Source organism: Acomys minous, assembly GCF_964271855.1.
Source record: "Acomys minous genome assembly, chromosome: 14".
In the NCBI taxonomy this organism is placed as follows: domain Eukaryota; kingdom Metazoa; phylum Chordata; class Mammalia; order Rodentia; family Muridae; genus Acomys; species Acomys minous.
This window is the reverse complement of record NC_140496.1, coordinates 85,095,989-85,122,560: the sequence shown is the minus strand read 5'-3', so window position 1 is coordinate 85,122,560 and position 26,572 is coordinate 85,095,989. Positions and strand designations below refer to the sequence as shown.

The following is a 26,572-nucleotide window of genomic DNA, read 5'->3' as shown; positions in this document are numbered from 1 at the left end:
TTTTTTTCTTTAAATCAGTTCCTTGGAGTGATTCCATTGACGTAGTTGGCAGGATTCCAATAGACCAGTTAAACAGTAAACTAGCAATTCAGTGAAGGTGACTGTACCCACAGTCACTGGAACCTGGAGCAGCAGCTGGGGCCCAGAGCCTTGAAACCTTCACTGGAGTGGTTCTCTCTAGGAGCATCTTGAAGTAGAGTGATGAACAGCCAAGCCCTGCCTTTTGGGGGAGGTATATATATATATATATATATGTGTGTGTGTGTGTGTGTGTGTGTGTGTGTGACATACACATATCCTCTCAGAGTCTATATTAGGACTCTGCCTCTGCAAGACCATGCCTCTGCAAAAGGTGATTCCTCTTCCAGTGGACAAACATCACCTGTTCTCTCACAAGTCTGTTTTCTGCAGGAAAACACCACATACCCTCACACAAGTCTGTTTCACTTCCCACACTTGGGATCAAAACAAAAACACGTTTACATCCACTACATTAGAGTTTTGAATTCTGTTTTTTAAAGGTTTATTTATTATTATACATACAGTGCTCTATCTGCCTATACACTTGCAGGTCAGAAGAGGGCATCGGACCACATTACAGATGGTTGTGAGCCACCATGTGGTTGCTGGGAATTGAACTCAAGACCTCTGGAGGAGCAGTCAGTGCTCTTAACCTGTAAGCCATCTCTCCAGCCCACGAGTTTTGAATTCCTTGTCTAGCAGTTTTGTCATTTTGATTCTGTTGATCTTTGGGGGAGTCATGTTGCATTTTGCACATTTCTTGTGTTTCCTTATGTAGTGTGATGTGTTGTATTGCGAAGACTGTATCTTCTAGCTTTGTATGGGTATCTTTTAAAAATATACTTTTTACTAGGTTTTGAAGTCAGCATGTCAGATTTTCACCTGTGCGATTATGCCTTGTTCCTTCACTCTCCCTCCACTGGCTTCTCTCCCACACCCTGGCTGCGCTCTTGTTTATCCCCTTCCTCCACCCAAATAGTCGTCCTTGGCTTTCATGTCATATGTCGTTACCCTGTCTTCACCCCACCCCCACCCGCAAGCTCTCCTTCCCTCTCACGCTCCCTTTTCTATTTCATCATCTATACATACACACGTGTATCTACACAGGGTTAGAATTTAAATCTAGACTCAGAATGAAAACAGGTAGAGTTTGCCTTCCTGAGCCCGGCTCGTTTCATTAACATAGTGATTTCCAGTTTCATCCAATTTCCTGAAAAATGTCACAATTTCATTTTTCTTTACAGTTGGAAAAGCATTCATTGTGTATATGTACCACATTTTGTTTATCCTGTCATGGGTTGGTGGACATCCATGCTGGTTTCATTTCTTAGCTCTTGTGATAGTGTGACAGTAAACATGATTTTGTGTGTGTGTGTGTGTGTGTGTGTGTGTGTGTGTGTGTGTGTGTATGTGTGTGTGTGTGCGCGCGTGTGTGTGCACACACACGCGAGCGTTACGTTGACTTATAGTCCTTTGGGTGTACTCACTGCAGTGGTATGACTGAGTGATTTTGGTTTTTGTTTGCTTGTTATCAGGACCCTCCACGGTGACTTTCATAGTGGCTGCACCAGTTTATATTATTGCCAGTAATGTATAAGAGGTGATATAGGGTCTTTTTAGTGAACAACCTTCTCTTGATGCTTCAATTCTCATTTACAGGCAGAGGAGAAAGCAAATGTCTTGATTGCTTTTCTATTACTTTGAAGAGACACTATGCAAGGAAATTTATAAAGCAATCATTTGATTGGGGACTTCCTCTCAGCTTCAGGGCCTTAGGCCATGCTCGCCACGGTGAGAAGCTTGTGGCAGGCAGACACGCACAGCCCTGGAGAGGTAGCTGAGTGCTTACATCTGTTCCATAAGCATGTGGCTCAAGGCCCAGCCTCATTGACACAGCTGCTTCAACAAGACCACACCTCCTAATCCTTTCCAGAGATTGCCACCAACAAGAGGCCACACCCTCAGATACATGAGCCTATGGTGGTCATGTTCATTCAGATCACATCAGATTGCAGTAACAACAGCAACGACACAGAAACAAAGGATGCATTTAATTAGAGCAGAAAAATGAGAGCCTTATTTGTAACTACCTGGGTACAGAGTCCTGGAGGTAGTGATGCTCTGTCAGGAAGCTCTCCGGGGCTTTTTCTTCATCTCTCATTTGCTGAAGATTCCACTGTGAGAGATGCTCCCCGCTCCGTTGTGTTTCTTAGCACACAACAGAGTGTGTGGAAGGAAGTGGAGGAAGCCCAGGTGAGCTCTAAGAGTGCAAACAAACACTGGTCCATGTATTTCTCCTCTTTGCTCATGACGGTGGATGTGATGTTTTAAGAACCCACCTTCTCTACAATAATGGACTCATATTTTCTTCCCTTTGGTTGCTTTTGGTCAGGATGTTTTATGAAGCCAGGACAACTTTTTTATCTTAAATCTAAATAATTACCTAACCAATATTTGTTAAAACGAATAAGATAATCAGAGGCAGAGTCACACTATGTAGCCCTGGCTGGCCTGGAACTTGCTATGTAGACTAGGCTGATCTTGAACTCATAGGGCTTTGTCTCCTTCTCCCTCCTGAGTTCTGGGATTAAAGGTGTATGCCTCCACACCTGGCCCAGCTTGTTTTTATAACTAGGCACTTCCATACCTCAAATTGATAGGTTAAAAATGTTACAGATCAGGCAATTCCACCGTACACATCTGCTTTTGACTGGTGACGATGGATTGTAGTGTTAATTTGATAGTCAACTTTAACTTTTCCTCTACTTCATGATCATCATTTTTTATTTTATAGACCAACAAAATATGACTGCTGGGGTGAGAGCAAGCTCTGGGGTTTTCTCCTCTTACAGATGAAGAAGTAGGGGCTCAGAAGGCAGCCACAGCAGGCTTCCCAGCCCAGCTTAGAGCCATGCATGGCAGGCTTGGCGAAGACGCCATTTCCTCTCCGTGTCCACTCACCTGCCACACCATAGCTAAACCTGCCCTTAGCATGCCGAGCCGGCTGGGGTCCTAACAGCGACGGATATCCAGCTGTCTGGGGATGATGTAAGGTTGAGACTCACTGTACCCATTTGCTGTTAGAGACGTGCTGATGGGTTTAACCTCTGCCAACAGCCAGAAACTGTGGATTAGAGGAGAGAGAAGCTGTGTATAGCAACCCTATTTCTGTTTTATTGCTTATTCATAATTTGAAATGCTGACTTTATCTACAGTAGGCTTTAAGTATTACGCTTAGGAAGGATGGTTAAGGCTGACGTTTTTTTATCACGGTCACCCTTTGTCAGGTAGTTTACATGAAGCAGCAAATGAGCGTTTGTGTAAAGCTGTGGCAGGAGAATTGCTATTATATACACTGTGGGAGAGGTAGCTGCGTCTGTCTAAGGTTGTGGAGTGTCCTAGAATTGGAATTTCAGCCTAGGTATTAGCTTTCATTGCCACACTCAGTGGCAATATATAAGGGGGGAAAAACCACCAAGAAATCTGTGGCATGCATGCAACCAGGTGAAGGAACCAGTATTCAAAAGAAAATAGTACAAATTAGCATTAATTAGGGGACTAGTCACAGGTTCACAAGGATTTAATGTAAGAGGAAAGAGTTTCAAGGTTATTTACCCACAGGAAAAAAAACCAAACCTCTCAAGTAGGAGATTAAAAAGTAACCAGACCTGGCCCAAAATAAGCACTCCTGACCCGCCGCCGCCGCCACAGTACCGGGAAGCAGAAGTTAAAAATATCGGCCCTACGAAAGGCAGTTCTGTGTCCAGCGCTGTAAGATGTTCTTAAACCACACTTCTCCATCTTCTTCTCCTCTTAGCTCCCAGGCCATCAACAAAAGCCATAACCTCAAGTCTCCAAGGCCAACCCTGGTCTCCAGCTTGCGGCGAGGCGGTTGGCTGCAGTGCAGCACCTCTGGAGAGACAGTTGCCCTAGTGCATGTTCTAAAGAATGCCTTTCTTCACTTAGTGACTTTGGAGAGGCTGCGAATGAGCCCACTTCCTCAGCTGCGGCGCCCATTACTGTTAAGAAGCCCCCTCCCAGGCGTCTCAGCTTCTGCGGTCTGCTCTGGCTTTTCCCTTACGGAGAGAACGTTCTGTTACATAAGCATGCTTCCTACTCTCCACGCTTACCGAAGATGACAATGCCACTAACTTTTCTGCCGCTCCACAAGGATCTTTCTTCTCCTTTCGGGAAACTATAAATTCACCTTCCTTTAAGCTCTCAGTGGCAGGCTCCCTGAGGGCCACACGATGTCAGCTCAGGGTTCCCAAAGCTGAGGTAAATACCGAGGATACTTACAGACGGAAACTTTCAGCCTATATGTCCCTTGCAGCTGGTCCCTCTTACGCTGAGACTTGGGCGCATCACCTTGGTGGCCACCATACGTGACACCCGCGCAAAGTCGCTTTCTGGTTTTATCTCCTCCGTCTGCTGGTTCGGCTTCCACTAGCCTCATTTTATTTCACTATATCCTCAAGTCACACAAACCACGACTCATTCCAGGCTGAGCTAGGCAGCTCTTCGCACCGTGTGCTGATCTGCAAGGTGCTCTCTGAGCACTCCGGGACTCTGCATCTCTGTCCCTTACTTGCGGCATTCTGTGGTACCTGGGTTCAAATCTTGGCTCCGATAGGGATTAGCTATGTGATGTTGGTCAAGATGTTAGGCCCTCTGTGCCTCAGCTTCTTCACCTTTAAGATGGAGATGATGATGATGATGATGATGATGATGATATAGCCTTCCTCACAGGATTGTTGGCATTAAATGAAAGTAAAGGTCAGTGTATAGAGTGGAGGTCAGGAAACACTAGCTATGAGTTTGGATGACTAAAAGAGGATAAGCTCTCGGAGGTTGCTGGCTTTTAGGGCAAGGCTGACATGCAGGTGACTGTATTTTGTCCCCCTACCCACCCTTAACTTTATCTGTGAGAGCGATCATGTGGTAACCTTTGGTCATGAGACAAGCTGGGCTGCAGACTTAATCCATCAGGGTCACCCTTACTGCCTCTTTTCTCTCTGTGTTTTAGGTTTACAGGACAACCCTTGGTTCTGTGACTGTCACATTTCCAAAGTGATTGAGTTGTCAAAAGTCGCTGACCATGCTCTTGTACTTCTTGACCCTCTGATGGTCTGCAGTGAACCCGAGCGCCTCCAGGGAATCTTGTTTCAGAGGGCAGAGCTGGACCAGTGCCTGAAGCCATCAGTGATGACCTCGGCTACCAAAATCACGTCTACTGTGGGTAGTAACGTTCTGCTGAGGTGTGATGCCACTGGCTACCCCACCCCACGGCTGATGTGGACCAGATCTGATAGCTCACCAGTTAACCACACAGGTATAATTAGTATTTGGGCATGAAACAAGTTTATAAATATCTGGACTGCATCTCATGCTTTTTTGTGCAAATTTTAAATGGCCAGTTAATTCTTATGACACCTAGATTGTTAGATACAAGAACAAGGGATGTGGTTTTGTTTTTGTTTTTAGTGGTGATAACTGAGCCCAGGACCATATTTTTCTAGGCAAGTGCTCTGCCACCAAGTTACACATTCAGCCCACAAATGCAAATGCAATTTTGTTTTAATGTTTGGAATAAAACCCAGACTTTCTGTACTATATCCCTACACTGGACTCATGGGATCTCAAGAGTGCATTTTATTGATTAATATTTTTTCACTTTGTACAAATACCTATAAAATAATTAGACAATCAATTTCTTTCCTTATGTAGAAATTTCATATGAAGTAAATACATGATTGCCACCAAGGCTTTTGTCTTCTTCTGCTATCTTGGATACATTCATTTTAAAGTAAGAAACCTAGGAAACATTTAAAGACTTTCATACAAATTTTTTTAAACAGCTATTTATACAGAGAGCTTACTGTGGAGCAAAAATATATTTTTTTAGGAATATTAATTATTAGACTTTTCAAACTTTGTGAAGATCAAGTTTGGGTTTTGGCCCACTTAAGCAAAGATGTTCTTATAACTGTCTGTAACACAATTCTTTAGGAAGCTTCTATCTTGACTTCAGATAAAAATTCCAATGTTTAGCAAAGAAGTAGTGCGATTTTCTGCATATTCCTATATGTTGCTCTATTAACAAGGTAATTTATAATTCTCTAGTTTATCTGAGTTTAATTTGGGATGAATGGTTTAGAATAAAAGTCATAATTCCTCTATGCCAGAAAATGACCGCTTGTGCCTTCTAGGTATGGGCAAAGATGCATCTAATTACAGTGAGAAAGAATTAAGTAAAGTATTAGGACAAATCAAATTAAAGCTGGGGGAGGGGCTTTTAAGATTCATCTCATCCTCTTGTTTGACACATGCAGGGGCTCGGGACTGGCATACCAGTCACCTTGTACGCAACCGCATACTGCTCTGGAGACAAAAGTTTGCTATGACCTGGATCTCCTGACCTCTTTCCCTCTGCACCCCGCCCTTTACATGATTATTTTCCCAACAGACAGACTCCACAGCACTTGGCAGGTCCTAGTCTTCATGTGGACAGTACGAGGCCTCGTCACCTGCCGGCAAGAGCAAACAAAGTGCCCTCTTCCCCCAGTTGTGTGAGAGAGATGTATACAGAACAGGCAGCTCTTTCCCTCCCACTTGGTGATTGCTCTGAGGTGTCCTTTTTTTTTTTTCTCATAGAGCATACATTTGTTTTCTTCTAGTAATTCAGGAGTCTCCAGGAGAAGGCATCAGATGGTCCATCATAAGCTTGACAGGCATCTCCTACAAGGATGCTGGGGCTTACAGATGTAGAGCCAAAAACCTGGCAGGGATGTCAGAAGCCACGGTTACTGTGACAGTAGTTGGTGGTGTTACGACCACCCTATCACCAGATACTTCTGAAAGAAGCCCTGAAGAGCACCCCGGACAGGACCCCCAGGCGGGATTAGGAAGATCTACACCTCTATCTAAGTCATGGTTATCGCCCGATGTCTCTTCCACCTCTTCCCACTCCACTCGCTCAGCTGCTGTAGCCACATCCACATCGCCGCCGCCGCCTCCTCCTTCCTTCTCTTTGCCTCCTGTCTTCTCTGCTGCGTCTGCAACCACAAGTGTGAAAGCCAGCGTCTCAGAAAGCACCAGCAGGAGCAGCCAGCAGCCGCTCCTGCTCCACCCCGTCGGGAAAAGCAATGCGGAGACAGAGAAGAACGGGGGTAAGTTCCCTCCACTCAGCGCGAGTAAGAAAGAGGAGTTGGCGTTGTTGGATCAGGCAATGCCTACGGAAACGAATGTCACAATAGAAGACGTCAGGGTGGCCAGTGAAACTGGAGTGAGTGTGACGTTGGCCTGGAACATCAGCAGCACCGCACAGAAGTCTCCCGTGACCGTGTTGTACTCTAAATATGGCGAGAAGGACCTGCTGCTAGCAAATGCAGACTATGGCGGGAACCAGGCAACCCTAAACGGCCTGGAGCCTGGCAGTCAGTATGTGGCATGTGTCTGTCCAAAAGGAGTAGCTCCCCGGAAGGACCAGTGCGTCACCTTCTCTACCCTCAGAGTAGAAGGACCTGACTCACAGTGGCCATTCCTTATCATGGTGACCAGCATTGCCTGTGTTATAGCCCTGCCCCTAATTTGTTTTTTATTATATAAAGTCTGCAAACTGCAGTGTGCCCCAGACCCTTTCTGGGAAGATGATTTGGCAAAAGAGACATATATCCGGTTTGAGACTCTATCGCCCAGGTCACAAAGTCTAGGAGAGCTCTGGACACGAAGGTACAAAGATGATGGGGAAAAGTTGCTGCTGTGCTCTCAGTCAAGTGTGGACTCTCAGATGAATCTTAAAAGTGAGGGCTCTAGACCAGGGTATTATTCCTGAAGTTAGGCAGGCAAGGTGAAGGTGGGCAAAGAAGTGAGAGATCTACGGGTACCGCAGTCCTCTCTGCTGGGTGGCTTTTGGGCAGATCGTCATGTGATCAGTGAGAATCACAAATGAGGTCTCAACTAAGACAACAAATGATCTTTATTTTTTATTACACAAATGACATTTGTATACATCAGTTTTGAGTGGCATGTAAGAAGCTTGTAATAATTTTAGGGAAATTGACAAGGAAATATTTACAATGGGTAAACTCTGCGTTGAAAGAGAGCGTATTTTGAACGGTGAAGAAATGCATGCTCAAAGTGCTGTTAGGAGGTGCTTGCTGTGGGGCATTTGCCGCTGTTGCCTGGTGTGAGAGCGTGAGAGCCTAAAAATGAATTTTGTGTCAAGAAATAGTTTTTTTCTCATCCTGTGAAGTCAGGTATCAGTGAAATTAAGTACAAAATGAAAATCATAACAAATGCGCTTCTAAAGAATTCGTGGTTGTACTTTAACACAGTTGATAGACTGTCTGTGTGGGTCTTGTGGTGTGTTAATTTAAAAAATGATCTCTGTAAATTCTTTCATTTTCTCCTCTTAATCTCAATGTCTTCCTTCACTTCCCCTTCTTCATCTTTTAAAACTTCTCTTTTAAGAGTCAGAAGATGCACAGCAGCCAAAGGACTTTAAGCTCAGATGTCTTCGGCCTCATTGTATTTTTCTCTGGGTAAAGAGAAGGCTGCTCTTCTTTGTTGTTGCTGAGGTATAGTTTCCCCTTTATTTTTATTTTTTCATTTTTATAGGGGCTAGTGTTTTCCCTGAACACACACCTGTGACCCACAGGTGTGCCCAATGCCCTCAGAGGATAGATGTGGCCATCTGGTTCTCTCCAACTGAGGATTAGGCAACTCATTCATTGCTGTGCAATGGCTGGGACAGAAGGAAATCAAGAAAGAAAGAAAAAGTACACAAACAGGAGGCGCACTCTCAGACTCCTTCTATACCGCCAGCTAATACCAAACCAGGGAAAGATACAGCCACAAAAAGAAAGACCGTTGGAAAGCAAGAAAGCTAGCAAGCAATCACGCAAGGCAGAAACAAAGAGAAAGAGGCCAATAGCTCAGGTGAATATAGAGCCAAAAGTACTCAGTAAAATACTCACAAACCTAGTGCAGACGTACATCAAAAGATCATTCACCGCAGCTGAGTTGGCTTTATCCTGGAGATGCAGGGTCTTTCAACACATGCAAGTGAATAACTGTAGGAGTGTTCTTAGTCAGGGTTTGTACTGCTGTGCTAGAGTGCCGTGAACCAACTAACTTGGAGAGGAAAAGGTTTATTTGTGTAAGCTTCAACATCACAGCTTATTATCAAACGAAGTCTGGACAGGAACTTAAACCGGGCAGGAACCTGGAGGCAGGAGCTGATGCAGAGGCCATGGAGGGGTGCTGCTTACTGGCTTGCTCCTCATGGCTTGCTCAGCCTGCTTTCTTATAGCAACCAAGACCACTGGCCCAGGGATGGTACATGGCCCTCCCACAACTAATTAAGAAGATGCCCCACTTGCTTGCCTACAGCCCCACCTTATAGAGGCTTTTCCTAAACTGGGGCTTCTTCCTTTCTGACAACTCTAGTTTGTGTCAAGTTGACACACACCAGCCAGCACAGTAATGAACCACACAAATGGACTGAAAGACAAGGTCCTAAAAGAATATTTTAGGGTTTTGAAAGAAGGTGTCAGTGGATTCATTTGGTCTTTTTTTTTCCCTTAAAAACATCAGGGAAATTGGAATAGACCCATGAACGCATGAAAGACTTCATAAATATATTTACTTTTCACAAGTATTATACACATTATAAGAGGTAGTGTGGCCACAGAGATTAATGAAGGGCATCATGTGCAGCCAAGATTTTGAGGGGACTGACACTGTCATTTGGCCTGGGGACACCTGGGAGACCAGGCTACCTCAGCCCAGGGAACCGTAGGAAAGAGGTAGCATTTACAAGTAGTTCTATTCTATTTATGAAAGAAACACCTGCTAAGTGGCGTGGCTGCATATAGATGGGAGGAACAGAAGCATCCTCCAAACCCTGAGATGTTCTCTGGGCTGAGATGTCCTTGTCTGGGTCATCAGACTCCGGTGGAATATCTGGTGCCATGCCACTAGCATGTGGTCCCTGTCCATCTTATACTGCACTTCTGTTATGACTTGCTAAGCAAGACTGATCTTTGATGATTCATCCGGAGGAGAGAAGCTGGCCCTTAGGCAGCTGGCCAATGCTTAGACCTGAAACTGGGGAGAAGATGGGATTTGTGACTTAAATGAATTATGACCTGTGTTGAGAGGATGACTGGTGACCTGATGTGGTCAAGGACTATAGTGCTGGCCTGAGAACTGCTCCAAAGGGGCCCTGGAGAGACTGTTCGGCTTTGTACTCTTTCTTACCTTCTGCGCTTTTGTGTGTGTCTCTGTCGTGGAGGCTTCTACCAGGCCAACCCTACCAAAATTACTCTTGAGTTTGTCTCGCATCTCGGGAAGAAGGACACAGGCTCTGGTGAAGAGGAAAGGTCAGGAACACAGCCTGGCTGGAAGCACTGAGCGCCACTTGATACGTCTCCAGTCCTAGACGTGTAGAGGAGAGCATCTTGCCTAGAGGTTCTTAGACGCCAGGCAGCCAAGGGTGGCTCAGGTGCAGCTTCTCTTCAGGGAGCTTGACAGTTGTTGTCCATCATTAGCAGAGTCACAATGTCACCCAGTAGGGTGGGACTGCAGACCTCTGCCCTTCCAGATACTGTCTCAATGAGGCAGCATGGCCTCTTAAGGGCGTGTGTTAACGCCCCTGTGGCACCTGATGGGGTCAGATGGCAGGAGTCCACAAGCAACATGCTCAAGTGCTTCTGCCAAGTAGATTGATGGCTTTAAAATAATCTCAAGTTTGTTCAGTCACTACAGGCAGGGCAGGCACTGCCCATCACAGGCTGGCTCACAGCTAAGAGTGCCAATACAATTGCCACATTGTCCTGCATGGCACCTGGCCTGGCTGGTTGGGTACCTCTCACGTGACTGTGCCTGGAGGAGTAAGAGTGCTCTGTCTCGGCTGCTGACTTTTACTCCTATCTGAATCTCACCCACCCTTTGGGTCCCTTGACATCCCTGGGTGTGGCTGGATATCCTGCTAATGTTCTGAACCGCAGGTATTCAGTGAGGGCCACTGTGCAAAGAATCCATTAAACCATTGTCCCCTGTATAGTATTGCATAGAGTAGATTTCTAAGGTTGTGTTGGGAGTTCTGAAATATTCTGGGAAGTAAGTTCTGATGAAATATATTTTGTGTAAGACACGTTGGCTTTTAATGTTCTACATCATAGAAATAATAAGTAGCAGGAGAATTAAGATTTATTCTAAACATCCCCTTGTTAAAGATTAAAAAGAATTTTAGTTTAGGCATGATCTGCATGTTGGAAGAACAACTGTGGTTGGATAGCTTGTTTAGAGACTAAAACGTCCCTATGTCTATAATTTCCCCCCATTTTCTTTCCCTCTTCTTTGCCTTTCCCCTTCCTTTTCTGTTTCCTTCTCCCCTCCCCTCCCCTCACTTCCCCTCCCCTCCCCTCCCTTTTCCTCCCTTCCCCTTCCCTCTTTTGTATCCTTGGTGCTCTCACCACTGAGTGCATTGTCTAATAATGTAAAGCTTTTTAGTTTAGTGGACATTGTTAGAATTTTTAAAATAATTTTCATAAATAATTTTAACTGCCGGGCGTGGTGGCGCACGCCTTTAATCCCAGCACTCGGGAGGCAGAGGTAGGCGGATCGCTGTGAGTTCGAGGCCAGCCTGGTCTACAAAGTGAGTCCAGGACAGCCAAGGCTACACAGAGAAACCCTGTCTCGAAAAACCAAAAAAAAAAAAATAATAATAATAAATAAATAAATAAATAAATAAATAATTTTAACTTTGAATTATGTTAGATTAACTTATTTTAAATTAGAAGTAAATAAACTTTTATTTATTTACTATGCTATAGGTGTCATTCAATTTTGTTATCATGTATTTAAATGGTTCAGATAAATGCTAACTTACTCACAGCATATTAGCAATTCTATGATTGTGGGAGAAGGTTACAGACTTCTGAATCCGCCAGTGGATATGTAAAGTTGCCCAAATTATACAAAGAAAATTTGTCAAGCCAGGAGGCCTGGGCCATCAGATGTGATAAGTTACTGATTTCCTTCAAAATCAAAATCAAGTTCAGCCCAGAGTTGATTTTGACCATCAAGGAAATGCTGGCTGGGATCGTAGAGTCAGGAGGCTGGGAGAAAGCTCTGTGTTATTCCTCTGTCCAGTACAACCCACACATGAGGGGTGTTGCAGGTAACTTGTGAGATAGTGAAAGTTGTAGCACTAAGTTGTCTACCTTAAAAGCACACACACTGGAGGTGTAGTCAAGGAGTCCCGCTGGTGTAATTGCTATCCTGCTCTTTTAAGTATGACTTCTCAGGTAGGGAAGAAAAGCTGAAGTCAGATTGGGCAACATGAAAGGCATACAATTAATAGCTTAATGGCATTAATAGACACACTGTGGTGAGCAGCCCTAGATGGCATATAGCCAGTGGGTGTGCTAGCCAAAAATGACTAGGAGGTTCAGCAAGATGGTTCAGGGAGTAAACCTGATGGTGCCTGATGATGAAAGTCTGGTGACATGGATTTGATCCCTGCACCCCATGTAAAGACAGAAGGAGGGAACTGACTCACACTTGTCCTCTGACCAAAGCTGGTTTGTGCCTAGGACTCATAAAAATCAAATCCAATCCAATCTAGGCAGCACGGTATGGCAGGAACAAGACAGACAGAGACCTATGCTCCACCATGCCATACTGTGTGGGCAGGGAAAGACACCCTATGGCACAGGCAGGCTATAGACTCCTGCTTGCTGCCACACCACACAGCGCAGAGGGAGGATGTCACCCAGGGCCCTGCCAGCCGGAGCCACAACAATGTGTAAGTACGTGGTGGACAGATTTGAGAGGAAGGAAAGTGGAGCAGCTTGAGCATTATGAAGAGATAGGGAACTGGAGACTCAGGGTGGAGGGGAGTAGCATGTTGTGAGTGAGCAGCCCTATAGTGAGATCCCAGCCTGAGCTACTCCTGAAGGGACATGTCTGGGTCTGTGGCTACGCAGTGGCAGGGGTCAGTAACCATGGCTCATATTACTACTAGAGAAGGTGGGGACATCCAGGGACCATGTGGATGTCCAGGGACTGCGCAGAACTGGTCCTGCCCCTCATTAGCTGCAGTGCTCTGGAGAGCTGGCCCTGCCCCTCATTAGCTGCAGTACTCTGGAGAGCTGGCCCTGTCCCTCTCCCAGGCATCACAGTGGAGCTAGCCTTGGTGGTGGGAGTGAAGGAGAGCCAGACCCAAGGGAGTGAGTGTGGCAAAGGTGATCCCACCAGTTGTCTGCTGGGGGGGGGCACGGGCACAGAGGTGTTGGCCCCTTCCCTCACCACCTATGGCAGTCTAGGAAGCTGTCCACAGAGTCATGAGTGTAGAGAGGTAGTCCCTCAGCAGCTGTAGCACTCAGGAGCGTGAGCCCTTCGCCTCACCTGGACAGCACAGCAGAGCTGACTCTAGTGGTTGGGGTGCAGGTGATCCGGCCCCAAGGGCATGAGTGCAGAAGAGCTGGCCCCACCGCCCGCAGAAGTTAGGAGGGCTAGCCCTAAGGGCATGAGAGTGGGAGAGCTTTCCCTGCCCCTCACTGGCTGCAGCATTCAGGAGAGCAGGTCCCCTGCATCTCCCCTGGACAGCACAGTAGAGTTGACTCTGGTGGCATGGGTGCTGGTAAGAATCCTGAAAGCATGAGAGTGGGAGCGCTGTCCTTGCCCCTTGATGGCTTCAGTCTTGGGCGCATTAGCCAGGGCAGTGCTGGAGAGCTCGCCCTGGTGGTGCGGGGGGCAGGAGAGATGGCAGGCTAAGCAGCTCAGCTACCATCCAAGGCCAGACCCAGGGCTTTGAGTTGGTCCACTCCTACATCTACTCCATTGATGAACTTCCAGGTTGTGTGAAAGGGCGTGTCCTACAGATCCAAAACTACAAGATCTCCATGACACAGGGCAACAATAGGATATCCAGGAGTCCCAGTGAGGATTCAGTATTGATAGGGTAGCAGAAACTAGAGGCCTGGAGCCAGACCAAGGCCTCATTGCAATAACATTTGCAAGTAAAGGTGTGTGGGTAAAAGGGTGTGCTGTGGGACACACTGTGACACACTACAGCTTCCACATAGGGTTTTTTTTTTTAATGTTTTGTTTAGTTTGTTTGTTTGGTTGTTTCATTTTATTTGTGTGTTGGGGAGCGTTGCAAGGGCAGAAGGCAGATACAAAGTGCCTCCAAGGAGATGAGTACAATTTGGGTGCATAATTCACAACCAATAAAAAGTTGTTGTTGTTGTTGTTGTTGTTGTTGTTTTAATGCTTTTAAAAGAAAGGAATAGCACGCCTTTAAAGTGAGTCCAGGACAGCCAGGGCTCTGCTACTCAGGGAAACCCTGTCTCAGAAAGATAAGGAACAAACAAACAAATAAACAAAGCAACAAACTTTACCCTGCATCTGCTGCCAGGTAAATGCTTGTAGAGAGCAAGAGAAAGTTCAGAGACTGCAAGATGGAGGCAAGAGGAGCACACAGCAAATGCTGAGCACAGATGAAATCACACCCAGAAAGTCAAACACACCTGAAGTCAAACAAGCGCTGTGTAGTAGGCAAAGGTCTGAGGCTTGGTGCTGCACAGCACATCCTCAGGGAAAGGCTTGACACAAGTGAGACAGGAGATGGGAGCCTGCCTCTGTGATAGAGAATGTCTGACAAAAAGACCTGGTGCCCCTCCAAGGTGACTGTAAGAGAAAGAACACAAAAGGGAAGGAATTAAAGTAAGATACTGACATGGAACACTCAAGGCATTTAATTATAGACCAAGACTAAAAGAAGCAAGAATAAACTAAATATTGGAGGAGAAGAGTAAAAAAACTAACTGCTATTCAAAAAAACAGTGTGTGAGCCAAAGGATATTATGCTCAAATTATGGACCAGGCAGTAAAATGTAAATTTTTTAAAAAATTAAGACAATTTAAAAACAAGAACAAAATAGATACCTATCTAACACCTGAATGAAAAAAAAAATCAAGATGAAAAAGAAAGCTATAAAAATTAAAATTATTTTAAAAATTAAAACAATTAAACTTTAAAAACAAAATATTTTCAGGGTCACCAGACCAAAAAGATTAAACTAGTTGTGAAGTTTAAAAATTTAGGCTTCTATCAGAATTCTTTCAAATGACATTTAAAAGAGGAGGGAGGAGAAGCTTCATTTGCAAGAAAATTGAGGAAAGGAAATGCAAGGTAAGATTTTCTTCTTAGCATTAACATACAGAGGCTGGACAGATGGCTCAGCAGTTAAGAGTGCTTACTGCTTTTGCAGTGGACTGGGTTCAGTTTCTAACACCCACATTTGACAACTCAAAGGCACTTGAAACCTCAGTTTCAGGGAACCCACCACCCTCTTCTGGTCTCTATGGGTACTTGCATGTGTAGTGCATATACACTCATGCACATATGTACACATTTAAAAGAAAACCTTCAAAATAAATAAATAAAATATATATATATATATTAATTTGGTGGAATAATAGGTCTCACTGAGGCATTTTCATATACCATAATAGATGCATATGACCTGCTGTACTCAAGTCAAGATTTCCTCTAAAAATATTTTCATCAATTTTTAAGAATTTCATACAAGGCATTTTGATCACAGTCACCACTCCCATTCTTCTCCGAAACTCCTCCCAGATTCCATTTGTGCTGTCATACTTCCGGATGTGGCGTCATCCTCCAGAGCCGTGGTCAACCTTCCAGGAGTCACACCCTCACAGAAAACTGACTCTCCCTCCCCCATAAGTCATCACGTGTCTACAGCTTCTCACTTAGAGATGGGGCCTGTGGACCCTTGCCCCCTCTATGCTCGAATCTTAACTGACTTGCTCATGTAGGGGTCATGTGCAGGCAACTGGAGCCACTATGCGCTGGTGAGTGAATTGTGTCATCATGTCTAGAAGTCGCTGTTTCAGCCCAGTCCTCTTTGGCCCTTACCTCTTGAATTTTCTTCCCCCATCCCTTCTTGTGTGATGATAGTCCCTGAGTAACACCCATGTCCCATTTGTGGGCGAACACTCCACTGATATTTTTCTCTGCACTTTGGCCAACTTTGAGCTTCTGCGTTAACCTCTGCTGCAGAGATGCTTCTCTGACAAGGTCGGAGTGTCCACTAACCTATGACTAAAGGGCAGTTTCATACTATGTCCGTTTAGCAAAATAATAGTAGTGACTTCAGCCCTGGGCCTGTGAGCTGCCCAACCATGCATTCTTCAAGCCAGGAAGTTCTAGACAGAGAAGCTGCCCTTTACAATGCAACAGAGAACAGATTTTCTTCTTTTCCTACAAGGTTTAAATACAAAGTCTTAATGGAACAGCATTACATTTTGCACACGATTTTACGGGAGAGGAGTTTGGAAAGATCTCAGCTGAGCTGTGCATTGCTTACTCACACGGTCTACATGACAATCAGGAGATATATCCGCTTATGCCCTGCTGGGAAGAATGCAACATGCCACATGATGGTGGAGACCCTGACCGTGTAGCAATCAATGTCCTTGAAATTTATTCTAAAAGTATTCTTTGAACAAAGTAAGACACACAAAATTAATTCTTTTCAGTATTATTTGTCATTGTAAAAAACCACACACACACACAAATAAATTACCTAAATTCCCAGTATTGAAAATTAGTTGAAAATAAAACCTGGAACATCAACACAATGGAATCCTCTTCTACTCTAAAGCTGAAAGGTGTCCCTAAACTGATACATGGAGACATTCAGGCTGTATCGCTGAATGAAAAGAAGCTGTAGAGGGAAATGTGTATCACCAGCGTAGCTATCTGTAGGAATGCCCTTGCTGCATAGAGACAGGGAAATAATCACGTGTGGTGTGTGGGTCTGCGTGCCCTTGTAAAAGAACCCATGGGAAGGTACAACAGAATGCAGAAAAACAAGTTACCGACAGGGAACACTGTGTCTAGAGATGGGTGAGCTGAGGGGAGGGCACGATGGGGAGGAAGGAGCAGGGGGAGACCACTGCGCCTCTGAGGGTCTGCCGTACCATTTTTCTTCTTTAGTAGCATATTAATGCTGTACATATTCAAAACTCAAAACCCAATCCACTAGTATGGGTAAATGAAAACTACTACTAAGTATAAACAGACAGGAACCTCAGCTGTATTTCCAAGACATAACACTTAAAAGGGGAGTAAGGAAGAAAAGGTAACTTTTTTTTTTGGTTTTAGTGTTTTGAGGCAGGGTCTCACTATATGCAGTCTGTGCTGGCCTGAAACTTACAAGTCTCCTACCTTGACTTTTGCTAGTGCTGGAATTGTGAGGTGTGTGTGTGTGTGTGTGTGTGTGTGTGTGCATGTGCATTTGCATGTGTGTGAACGCACATGTGCATGGCTGTGGGGTTGGCAGAGAGATTGACATTGTGTGTCTTCCTTGGTAGCTTTCCACATTGTATTAACTGAGGGTGAACCCAGAGGTTGCCAATCTTAGCAGTGTACCAGTGTGGGGGTTGGGGGGTATCCGTCTCCATCACCTGAATGTTAAGGTTATGCGTGGGCCACCATCCTCCCCTTCCCTCTTACATGGGTGCTAGGGACCTTAATTCTAGTCCTCACCCTTGCACAGCAAGTGGTCCATTTACTAAGATATCTCTCCAGCCCCTGCTTTTGTTTTTAAATTATAATTTTTATTTTGAGCTAATTGGGATTTTACATGGAGTTGCAATTGAGGAGGGCTTAGAATGGCTTCTTAAAGCCTGGTAGAGGTTAACAAAAAATAATAATAAACAAACAAACACAAAACAAACAAACAAACAAATCCAAACAAAACAAAACCTTGGCTTCTTCCTTGGCTTTTGCACGGGTCTGTTGGTCCCCTCTTTGCCCTGAGGTATCTGACTGAAGTTGAGTTGGTTATTATCAAAATGCTTCTCTCCAAGCCCTGCTGGTCTAGAGAGCAAGATGGCTGTCATCGTTGTCATCTGTTGTGTCACCATGGCTGGATTGGCAGGTTCAATTTAATGCTGGAACATATGAGGCCCAAAACCAAACAGCGTCAACAAATGAGGAGGGGGATTTTAGGAGTGAGCTTTTCTTGGGTCTTGAAGCCCCCGGCCGTTCCACCTTTTCTTCTTTCTATAACTCTGTCTTTTATATTTGAAGGCCTGTGTTTTGTTTGTTTGTTTGTTTGTTTGGAGACAAGCCTTTTCTGTGTAGCCTTGGCTGTCCTAGACTCTTGAAGGCCATTGTTTCTAGTTCAACTAAACTTATAAAAGGAAATTTCTATTACTCCAGCCTAGAGACTGGGAATGAGTATGTCTACTCCACTTCGCTAGAAGCTTCCTCAAACATGTTTTAAGAATAACTTTTAAAAAACTGAACTAAAAAACAGACAAACAAAAAACCTAAAAGCCACTACCCTTGTCCCCTGATTTGAGGGAACCAAAAGAACATATCTTGGGCATCTTTGGAAGGTTTGTTTTGTGGAGTATTACTAGTGCTGTGATTCTGAAGCTATTCCCAGTGTGTTCCTGTGTTCCGCCAAATATCTTGGAACCAGGATGTTCCTGGGGTGGAGGAATATACAGACGGGAGACAGAGAAAGGCAAAGAGAAGCCTTGTGGATTGGATTGGGCTTTGGAATCTATGCATCATGTATGTACATATGTATGTGTATGTATGTATGCATGCATGCATATGTGTACGTATGCATGCATGTATATGTGAATGTGTATGTTTAGCATATGCTGCAGGAAACACAGCCCCTCTATGAGCATAACTGACCTGGTTCCAAAGCTTCTATACGATAGACTGACGCTGAAGCTGGAGTGAAAATTCGGAAGCTGCGCAGTTTTACTGATGCAATAAAAGCACTGACTGTTTTAGAGAGGATAAAGAGCTGCACATGCGCTGTCAGAGCATGACTGTGTGGGGCTGGCATTTTTGGTATTTGTTTCAACATGATCTATGCCATTTACCAGCCAATGTTCAAGCGGCAGCTGTTTCTCTTTGCTCTGCACTGATGGAGTGGTTTCCTTTGCTCTGGGAAATACTTACAAGTGGACCATTCAGTGGATGCCCTTTCCTGGGGACTCCCTTCAGCCTCTTTTCCACACACCCCTTCCAAGCTCCACATCCCTTCACTCTCAGCAGTTTCTTACTTCCATCCCCAGCAATTTGCACATTTGCAAAATTGGACACCCAGGATTTTTTTAAGGGCGTGTTCCCAGCTTCTTGGCTCCTTTAGATGTGCATGTGTGTGCATTCTTGCTTGCACTAGGCAGTCTTCTCCTTCATCAACTGGTCTTTGAGGATGCTGTCCGAGTTCACAGAGACTTCTTGACCTATGGCTATGTGAATTGACTGTGGCCATATTTCAGAGGCCAATCCTTGCAGAAGCATTGACCACATCTGTCAGTTTGCTGAAACTAGATATGGTTGTTTAACATGTATGATAGTGGTGAGCACGGAAACTGTTATGGAAAATAGAATTCTATGGTTCCCATAGTGTCTAATATGCTTAATATAATTGTTATTCTTAAACTCACTTTCAAGAAACAAGATCTTTACAATGGATAATAAAAGATTCAAATGGATAAGCTATTTCCTACCAGAAGAGTCGGGTCTGACTATAGGATAGATTGTATCCCTTGCTTCATTCATCCATCAATTCATTCACTGATTCACTTATGTACCACTGTGGGATAAAGGGAAAAGCTTACACTGGATGGATTTAAAGCTAGTCTCTTGAACTGCTTCTGCTTCCTAATAGAAATCTTGAGAGTCATATATTTTATAGATTAATTCACTGTTGAGCACAGAGAAGGAGCTCAAAAAACTTAACTCTAATAACCAATCAACTTAATTCTATAAAATCTGTCAGTTTTTTTTTTATCAGCCATTGAGGTTGGGAGCTGTACAAGAGGCTGATGGCAACGTCACTGTCCTTTTACAGCAGATGCAGCATTTTTGGCAGTGTTCAAAAGCATAGACTGGAGATTCAGGGAGGGAAGGAGGGAGGAAGGGAGGGAGGGAGGGGGAGGGAGGGAGATAGATAGGGAGAGAGAGAGAGAGAGAGAGAGAGAGAGAGAGATTATTTTTTCTAAAATGGAAACAGCTTTACTATGTTTGGTTGTTATAAAAGTAATGTATTTTTAAAGCAGCTTAGAAATGCACATATTATAGTAAGAAAATAATAAAAGGTCATATTTGTTCTATCCACCCTCAAAGATACCGGCTGTTGGGGCTGAAGAGGTTGCTCAGTGGTTAAGAGCACTGAATGCTCTTGTGGATGACCCAGGTTCAGTTCCCAGGGCCCACATGTTGACTGACAGTCATTCACAGCTCCAATTTCAGGGGATATGACACCATCTTCTAACCTTCTCTGGGACCAGGTACAGACTTACATGCAGGCAAAGCACTCGTTCACCCACATATAAAATAAACAAATATTAAAAAAGTGTTTAAAGATGACAGCTGTTAAGAGTCAGTGTACTGGCTTCATGTGTGCCTGTAATCTAGTACTTGGAAGGCAGAGGCAGGCAGTTGATGTCTTTGGGACCATCCTGGATTGCACAGTAAGCTCAAAGCCAGCCCCCATGGTCTTCATAGAGAGATGGTGTTCCAAAAAGAAGCAGCAGCTTGTCTATAGTGTGTAGTTCTTCAGAGTTTTAGTTTACGTGTAAATGTTTTACCAATGAGAATAAATTATACACATTATTTCAGAAACTAGTTTTTATGATACAAATATTTTAAATTTTTAACATATAAAATTATATGTTGTATGTACTGACGGAGTGCCACGCAGTGTTTTTAAACACTGAGAAGTGCTTAACTGAACTGAACCACTTGCCTCCTCGAACACTTATCTCATTACGGTGGAAACTTTCCAAATCTGTCCAGCATCCTGAAGTGTGAAGTTCCGTGCTACCATCTACATTTGTCCCTCTGTATTTATAGGACCTCAGAACTTCATGGTCCCAGCTGACTGTAGCATCCTTTCCTCAGCTGCCTTCCTCTCTATTCCCCTTGCCTCCGGAAACGCTCATTCATTCTATGTTCAACATCTGTGAGCTGCTTCCGGGTACCACGTAAGCATGAGATAGATCACATGACGCTTCTCTTTCTGTGCCTGGCTCATCCCATCTAGCCCAGCAATCTCCAGGACCATGCATGTTGTTGCACATGACAGGCCATCATCATTTGTTATGACTGAACTGAACAGTATTCTGTCGTGTATGAACCACTTTTTCTTACCTGCTCATCAGCTGTTTCTACTTCCGCCCCAGCTTCTACCTGCTCATCAGCTGTTTCTACTTCCGCCACAGCTTCTACCTGCTCATCAGCTGTTTCTACTTCCGCCACAGCTTCTACCTGCTCATCAGCTGTTTCTACTTCCGCCCCAGCTTCTACCTGCTCATCAGCTGTTTCTACTTCCGCCACAGCTTCTACCTGCTCATCAGCTGTTTCTACTTCCGCCACAGCTTCTACCTGCTCATCAGCTGTTTCTACTTCCGCCCCAGCTTCTACCTGCTCATCAGCTGTTTCTACTTCCGCCACAGCTTCTACCTGCTCATCAGCTGTTTCTACTTCCGCCACAGCTTCTACCTGCTCATCAGCTGTTTCTACTTCCGCCCCAGCTTCTACCTGCTCATCAGCTGTTTCTACTTCCACCACAGCTTCTGTGAGTTTGTGTCATGTCCACAAGGCAGCTTTGCTTCGGTTCTCCCCACCTCACAATCTTTCCACACCTTCTTCGGAGATGGTTCCTGAACCTTGAACAGGGCTGAGATATAGATGTCCAGTTTGTGGCAGAGCAACCCACTGACCCTTAACTGTTTACACTTTGATCCGTTGTGCGTTAACCACCATTCACCGCACAAAGAAACTTCTCTGATGAGGCTGAGAAGTGCACTGAGCTACGCATAGAGAAATAGAACTCAGAGGAACTTTAGTACGATGTTCATTTCCGAGCGTAACAGGAAATGTTTTATATTCTAGCATCATTTCTAGTGGTTTGCCTCCTTGTGTCATCAAATCAGGAGACAGTTTTGGGCTTTACTATGTCCACAAGGCCTCCTCCTCTCATAGTGCATGTGTGTGTGTGTGTATGTGTGTGCGTGCACTATGAGAAGAGGCACATATTCTCTAAAGCCTTTTTGCTTTTTTATAGTTGCATTTTACTGTGAAAGTTAAGTCTATAGGCACTTCTTATTTACATATGATGTGAAATAAAGGGCAGACACAATATCAAATTTGAGTAAAGTATAAATGAACATATTATTTTTTAATTTATAAATAGTTCTTGTAACGATATAACAGATTACAGTATTTACAATTAACTGTCATACATTTATGATTTTTTTTTTTTTTGGTTTTTCGAGACAGGGTCTCTCTGTGTAGCCTTGGCCGTCCTGGACTCACTTTGTAGACCAGGCTGGCCTCGAACTCACAGCGATCCGCCTACCTCTGCCTCCCGAGAGCTGGGATTAAAGGCGTGTGCCACCACGCCTGGATCATTTATGATTGTTTTAAAGGAGGCAAAATAACAACGGGAAAACTCATCTCTCTGGGTGTCTCAGTTGTCTCTGGGGTGAACTGATGATGAGTTATTCTTTATGAATCGGGGCCCTTACCATAAGGAGGGTACCCAGTTCATCCAGGCAATCTGTGTCATGGAGGGAAATGGTCACCGGTGGGACATTCTGCCCATTTTAAGGACTATGGAGAGAAGAAGTGAGGAGATTCTTCTCCGAGTTCTCAAACATGACTGCCCCACTGGACCTTTTAAAGATGCAAAGATGCCTTTGTCAGGTGTGCCCTAGGTGAGTCAGGTTACAGAAGATCCTGGTGATTGCACAGCACCTGGCTGATGCTGAGAGCTGCTGTTCTGTGTGTGCATGTTTCCTAAGAAAGTGTATCCTATGCTACACACTATGAATGTAGACATGGTTCAAGCAATAGTTCCTTTTTTTTTTTTTTAAAGCAATAGTTCCTTAAACTTTGGTTCAAAGCTCCTAACCCTGGGACATCAGCGTTTTTCCATTAGGACCTTGGTCTTGGGTTGAGAAAACCTGCACAACCTTCTAGATACATTGGAATGTATATAATGCGTTTAAGAGAACTGAAAACACAGATGTAACTAATGTTGCAAAGTGATTTCACCTGTGAAAAAACTAGACCGGAGCCTTTAAACCAGCAGTTCTCAACCTTCCCAATGCTGTGACCCTTTAATACAGTTCCTTGAATTGTAGTCACCTCAACCATAAAATTATTTCCACTGCTACTGCATAAACTGTAATTTTCCTACTGTTATGAACCATAATATAAATATCTATGTTTTCTGTTGGTTTTAGGCAACCCCTGTGAAAGGAAAGGGTCCTTTGTTCACCAAAGGGGTTGTGACCTACCGGTTGAGAACCACTGCTTTAAACTATGAGTTCTTTGCAAATTAAAAATGGAGACCTTGATGTAAAGGCTTTATAAAAGAAGATTTATAGCACAGATGCAATCCCTTCAAATCCTTCCCTTCTCACAGGACTGCGAGAAAGTACATCAGTTGTAGACACTGGTACCTCTGTGGACGCATAGGCTTGCCAGTTTCGTGCAGGTGAATTTCTTGGTGCCGAGTTACACCAGGACAGCAAGGAAATTTAGGGATAAAGTGTGCCATAGAATTTCCTTTAGCTCAATGAGCTTAAAGTCAGCGCAGGTAACCCAAGGGGACTTCAGGGGAGACACATTCCTTGGAACATCACCTGGGCATTCTTGGCACCAGACAGTAAATGTGACTAGGAAAATAGCTGCGAGTACTGTTCTTTCTGTCCCCAGAAAAGTCACCCTTTTCAGGAATGCAATTAAATGACGTTTGGGAATATAAATTGGAAACACTATTCTCTTCAGAAAACATAGCTGGTTACAGCCAATTAGGTGAAAGGTCCACTGCTGGGCTTCATAATCAGTGTTTCCAGGTGAATGTTAATGCGGGGTCAGTAAGTGTGAACTGCTGCAAGCTACCCTGCTCTGGTCTGCTGGAGAAAATGGGAACAGGGAGCCACCAGCTGAAGCTCTAGGTTAAAATGGATTCATTCTAGCAAAGGTCAGTTTGTTCAGCTAGTGAGTCCGGCTGCCAAATTCACTCCCATGACCTTAACCAAAGCGCTCTAACTTTGTGCCCAGTTGGCTTCTTGCTTGTCCTTGCCATCCAAGAACAGCATGGACAGCTGTGATAAAAAAAAACAGGGTGTGTCACTAGCTGCGGGACTCAGATGCCACACTCCAGAATCTCTCTCTCTCTCGTCGTGGCATTTGGGGTTGAGAACCACGCCTTGGCTTTGCTCCCTGGGCAGCTGAGAGGTTGCGTGAGGTTTACAGGGCTTCTCACTTCCCGTCCCAAGTGGTTTTATTTCCTTCTATGGTAGAAATGGCACATTCTCCCAGGGGACCCTTCAAACATTCCCAAATTGTCAGCGGGGTCTTCCTGGAGACTGATGCTGTATTTGGGGATGACCTCTACAAGAGAATGGCATTTATATAACGGGCAACATCATGGAGTTTGTGGCTCTGTCTTTTGAGAATCTTTGTACTTATGTCTGAACATGCACACATGCACACACTTAAAATATTTTTCTGGTTTTTTTTCACTTTAAGCAATAGCCATTCATTCATTCATTCACTTTAAATATATATATCCATTAGCATAGCCTAATAGCCATCACTCATTCACTTTAAATATATATATATATATATATATATATATATATATATATATATATACACACACATACACACAAACACACATATACTGAGGATCTCCTCTGCTCTAAGCACTGTTTGTGTGGACAAGGGACTTGGTTGGTCATGTGACTTCAGAGGCTGGCAGGAGCATTTTGGAACCTCCACTGAGATAATTAACGTTAAAATAAAAGGAGCTATCTGCCAGGCAGTAAGGTATCTTCGGGACCTCAAGAAAGGAGCAGAGTGAAGTTTATAATCTCTAGCACAGCCTTTCGAGTTATATGATCAGGAGTCAATAAATATAGTTATTATTTTCCTCAAAATGAAGGAACTTGCAAAGCAGTGCAAGCTACACCAAAGCTTTCAGGTGATGCTGATGCTATTCTAGATGTTCCTTCCAATAAAGAAGACTCTGTAGGTATCAAATGTGAATTATCAATAGTACAATTTTAAACTCTAATGTTCAATTTTATTTTTTGCTCTTTATAATCATCAAAGTAAATAAGGGAGATGAAAATTGTTTGCTCCTGTGTGTGTAATGGAAAAATTTCAGCAGCAAAGAGTAAAATTCTGTCATTTTTTCAGAAAAATGGAGGACTTATATCAAATAATCACTTATCAACTGATGAGACACTAAATATATCACTTGTTAGCATCCATAATAAGAATACAACCTAGAGCTAGTGACATTTCTCATGTCAACAGGCCAGACAGTCCCAACCCTCTGTCCTGTTCATTTTGGACATAACAGTGGAGTAAATTGTTTCTTCTGTAAATAATACTTTGGACAAGCTATAGCCTAAGCCTCAGGTACAATAGCCCATATTTTTTTTTCTGCCACAGCACACACAGTAGGATGGGGGTTATAACTGTGTTCATGTAGTCACGTATTACCTCACTTTCTCTCAGCTCTCCTATACTGGAGGGACTAGAAATATAGGTTAACACTGGCTTATTCTGTTAAATCAACAAAAATTTCCTTTTATAGCATAAACAGAATATGTCTCAAGTTTAGACAGCTACCAAGCCCAAGCAGCTTCACCTGTACAGCTTCTGAGTTGCCTGGATTTGTATTCTCGGTTTAGTGCATTCAGAATTCATGTTCTAAAAGTTCCAAGATGAATGTGCAAGTGCACCATGGGAAACTAGAGCCCCAGTAAGCCTAAGAGAGAATTGCCTCTTTCAGTGATGAGGATTTAAATAAAGTAAGCTATCATATGATCTTAGATCCTGGTTTGTTTGTTGTTTTTTTAATTGGCTGAATTAGTCTTTTAGTCCCAGCTAAAGTGGCTTCATTCCTTCTTCCCTTCCTTCTCAGAACACTTAAAATCTTTGTGTAGAACTTGGAGTCTCACCCTTAATTGGTGATGTCACAAACAGGACATTCACTCCACATTCATCCTTGGAGTTGTTTTCGTATTTTCATATTTCATTTCCCTATTATGAGTGCCGACTTAAGCACCTGAACGCCAACATAGGTATCCATCAAATTTAATGCTGCCTCCTCTTATTTGTAGGCGCATCTTTATGGATCACTGAAAAGAATAACTGCCTCATTTTGCCAACAGAGCAAATTATGGCATTCACCAGCAGCCAGGGAAGCATTAGAGGTGGAATTTTGATTGTAGAGAAGACATAAAAGAAGTTGGCAGGAACAAGAAGAAGGGCTTGTCTATGTTGGGGTGTGGGGGACCCATATGATCCTGCTGCTGTCCCAGTCTCACAAGTGGATGTAGGGAGGATACATGCTCATTCTAACACTGATAAAAGAAACCACACCCAGCATACATGAAAATACCCATCCTTGATCCTAAGACAGCAGAGGCAGGAGGATTGTTGCTA

At 43.9% G+C, this 26,572-nt stretch overlaps 2 protein-coding genes across 4 annotated transcripts in view; both read left to right on the top strand.

Moving 5' to 3' along the window:
- The window catches only part of LOC311583005 (pro-epidermal growth factor-like), a 122,459-nt gene that overhangs the window by 17,208 nt on the left and 78,679 nt on the right, over positions 1–26,572 (top strand). For all 3 annotated transcript variants that reach the window (XM_084756359.1, XM_084756360.1, XM_084756358.1), the window contains exons 3-4: positions 5,048–5,353; positions 6,699–7,190. In XM_084756359.1, coding sequence (XP_084612485.1) covers positions 5,048–5,353; positions 6,699–7,190 — 798 coding nt within the window. The remainder of the gene's footprint in view (positions 1–5,047; positions 5,354–6,698; positions 7,191–26,572) is intronic.
- LOC311583007 (leucine-rich repeat, immunoglobulin-like domain and transmembrane domain-containing protein 3) lies at positions 7,197–11,570 on the top strand. Its single transcript, XM_084756363.1, has one exon. It carries the CDS (start codon positions 7,250–7,252, stop codon positions 7,853–7,855), a length of 606 nt encoding a protein of 201 aa, XP_084612489.1. The 5' UTR covers positions 7,197–7,249; the 3' UTR covers positions 7,856–11,570.